Here is a 3,065-nt window from a genome sequence, read left to right as displayed (position 1 = left end):
TATATATATATATATCTTTTAAATATTTTAATGCGTTTATAATTTATTATATGACATAAAAGTCAATAGCACACAAAAAACTTAAAGAGTAATACGCAAGCAATAAGTAAAATCGTTAGATTCACTAGGCTTATCATAGAAAACTTAAAGTAACAATGTAAGCCGTAGTAAATCCAAAATGTTTATTTGCTTATTAAGTTTTTCTGTATACCATTGATTTAATATGCTAAAATAAAGGATGATGAAATAAAAGAATAAAAATGAATATTTTAAAAAGTCAGATTCATGAAATATATATGGTTTATATTTCAGGATCCATCGGAAGCAATGGCTCTGGTCAAGGTTGGTCTACGCAAGTGGAGGAACTCGCTGAACACCTTGCCGCTGATTTTGATGGATCATTATCCGCTCTTGCGGCATCTGATCTTGCAACAGCTGTCGCCTCTTACACTAATATGAGGTAAGTGATGTCCTAGAAAAATTTTGGAAATATATGTCCAATTATTTCTAACAAATTGCTAAAAGGGACGAATGTGGCACTCTATTTTAGCATTTTTCTCAATGAAATTTTCACTAATAATAAGAAAAAATCAGTTCAGCTTACTGATCAAGCAATAGTCGTAATTGTAGATGTGGTACATCTTAAAAAAAAAAATGCCCCGCAAAAGTTTATAGTAAAATGTTTATGTATCGATTTTACTCGGTGTCTCAATGATATGTCGAAGACTATCCGTCGATAGAGCGCGAATAGTGAGCTTTATGGTCGGTACCGCAGGCTTCTGCCACGAATAAGAGAAACTTGTACGAAACGGCGGCCAACTCTGATCTAGAAATCCGGTTAAAACTGGCCACAGTTCTTGGCATTACGTCGCACCGGAGACACGAGAAAATCAAACCGGTCGGCAGCAACGAGTATTGGTGTGTCGCTTTCAACGCACGTGCGCGAGTGTACGCGAAGCATCTAAATGCGAACGAAAAAGGAGCGGTGGAGATCGTAAAATTTCTCTCATATTTCCACGTCTTTATAAAAAAGAATAAAGATAGTGTATACATAGTTAGAATAATTTATATTTAAATATATTTAAATAAAAAATGCATGCATAATTTCTGCTTATAAGTAAATGATTACATTTTATTAGTTTATTTTATTTGTCGTAATAGATTTAAAAAGTTATGACTTATAGTCGATATCTTTTTATTTTATATCCACATATATGGATAATTTCATACAAACATACGGCGAAAATGGCTACGCACATACCTTATCGTGATAAAATATATCTATATACATATCGTAAATTCACGCTACGAAGGACGTTGAAAGTCTATAGCATGTGTGTGTGTGTGTGTGTGTGTGTGTGTGTGTGTGTGTGTGTGTGTGTGTGTGTGTGTGTGTGTGCGTGCGTGCGTGCGTGCGTGCGCGCGTGCGTGTGTGTGTGCGTGTGCGTGCGTGCGCGCGTGTGTGAGCATCATTTTCAAATAAATGAGAAATAATCTTTATATATATTTCATAATCCTTTTACGTTTTTTAAATACAATAATATAATAATTCGTAAAATTTCTTTAGTATTTTTTTATCGCGATTAACATATCTGACAGCAATAATTTTATTGATGCAATTTTTGCAACCTGAAAAAGTATAATATATTTTTTGCTATGAAAAGAAACTTTTCTAATATATAATAAAAAAGGGATAAAAAATCTTGATCTTACGTATCGACTGGTCGTGTCACGTGTTTCAGCTGATCGTACATGAGTACGTAAACGTGACAGAGTTACGACATGCAGGAAAAAAAACAGATGTGTCCATGAATGAAGACGCGCGTCGAATACGTTCGGCATGGTTCAAACCGGTAAGAAACCGACTAGCACACCAGTTTGTAGGTGTACATACAACCGGTTTATTCTTGATGAAGTGCCAACATCTCCTAAGGCAGAGACGTGCGAAGAGTTGGTCGCCCGCGTGCAAAAATAATTTTGCCATCTCAGCAGTGTGTATATATATATATAAAACTCGTTATAATTACAGTTACTAAAAAAGTAACTTTTCAATCACTTTCCAGTTACTTTTCTGTTATCACGACAGAACAATATGAGTGACATCGATCACCATTAGGGCTATCAAAGAAAAAAATAATTTACGTTTACAATTTACTGATCAATCAAAAAATACTTCGAAGCATTTGTAGTGGACCGTATCCTTAAGCAGTATTCAGATTTTAACCAATCACATTAAATTGATAAATAAGTTTAAAATGTAAAGTAACTGTAAAAGTAACTGTTCAATTAATTATTAGTTATTGGAAGAAATGTAACTAAGTTAAGTTACAGTAGTTATTTGTATGTAGGAACCGATTAAAAAAGGAGACAAAAAAGATATAGCATATGATAGATGAATCGTATTTCATATTTTTCTAGTTTCAATCTTGGAATCTGAAAAAGATGAAGAGAGTAAATCAGTTTATAATGTCCATTTCTATCTCAATTATTTATCTTTATTGTTTATTTCTATTGATATTGATTATCTTTTACCTCTTATATTTATTTCTACGAATTAGCTCTAATCTTTAATTATAAAATCCTAATTCTGGAAAAAAATAAGAAGCAAGTTAAACCGATATTAAGGCTAATCTGCACTTATAGAAATGGACATAAGAGTTTAAAATTAATCTACATATGAATATTGATGGAAAACGAATAATAGAGGAAAATAATTTTAATGAAGACGGTGATAACATTTAAGAAGCTACGATTTGTTGCATTTGTAGTATGTTCAAATATAATTCAATGAATTTCGACTTTGGTCGCCTCTGCAGTTTTAGCTGCCTTTGTACTGTGCCTTCCACGTTCACTAGGCACAGCCCTGTATAAGAATTTTGAGCCGCAATTATCTGGAATCGTCGCGAGATTCGCTGTATTGTTAATCAAATTATCAGACGAGAATTGTCAGTAACGATACCAGTCGTTCTATTAGTACTTAGTTGAAATTACGCGTTTATTACTTATTAGAATCGGCGGAAACGTGGCACGAATATAAGTATATTATCAAAAATAAAAAATATTTT

At 33.0% G+C, this 3,065-nt stretch overlaps 1 protein-coding gene across 1 annotated transcript in view; it reads left to right on the top strand.

Annotated features, from left to right (window-relative positions):
- The window catches only part of LOC108746035 (transcription factor CP2-like protein 1), a gene marked incomplete at its 3' end in the record, with an annotated part of 23,384 nt that overhangs the window by 5,166 nt on the left and 15,153 nt on the right, over window positions 1-3,065 (top strand). The window contains exon 3 of the mRNA XM_018482522.1: window positions 313-460. Within this exon, the coding sequence (XP_018338024.1) occupies window positions 313-460 (148 nt within the window). The remainder of the gene's footprint in view (window positions 1-312; window positions 461-3,065) is intronic.

Source organism: Trachymyrmex septentrionalis, unplaced genomic scaffold (assembly GCF_001594115.1).
Source record: "Trachymyrmex septentrionalis isolate Tsep2-gDNA-1 unplaced genomic scaffold, Tsep1.0 scaffold16, whole genome shotgun sequence".
Taxonomy (NCBI): Eukaryota; Metazoa; Arthropoda; class Insecta; order Hymenoptera; family Formicidae; genus Trachymyrmex; species Trachymyrmex septentrionalis.
This window is presented reverse-complemented; position numbering and strand designations above follow the sequence as displayed.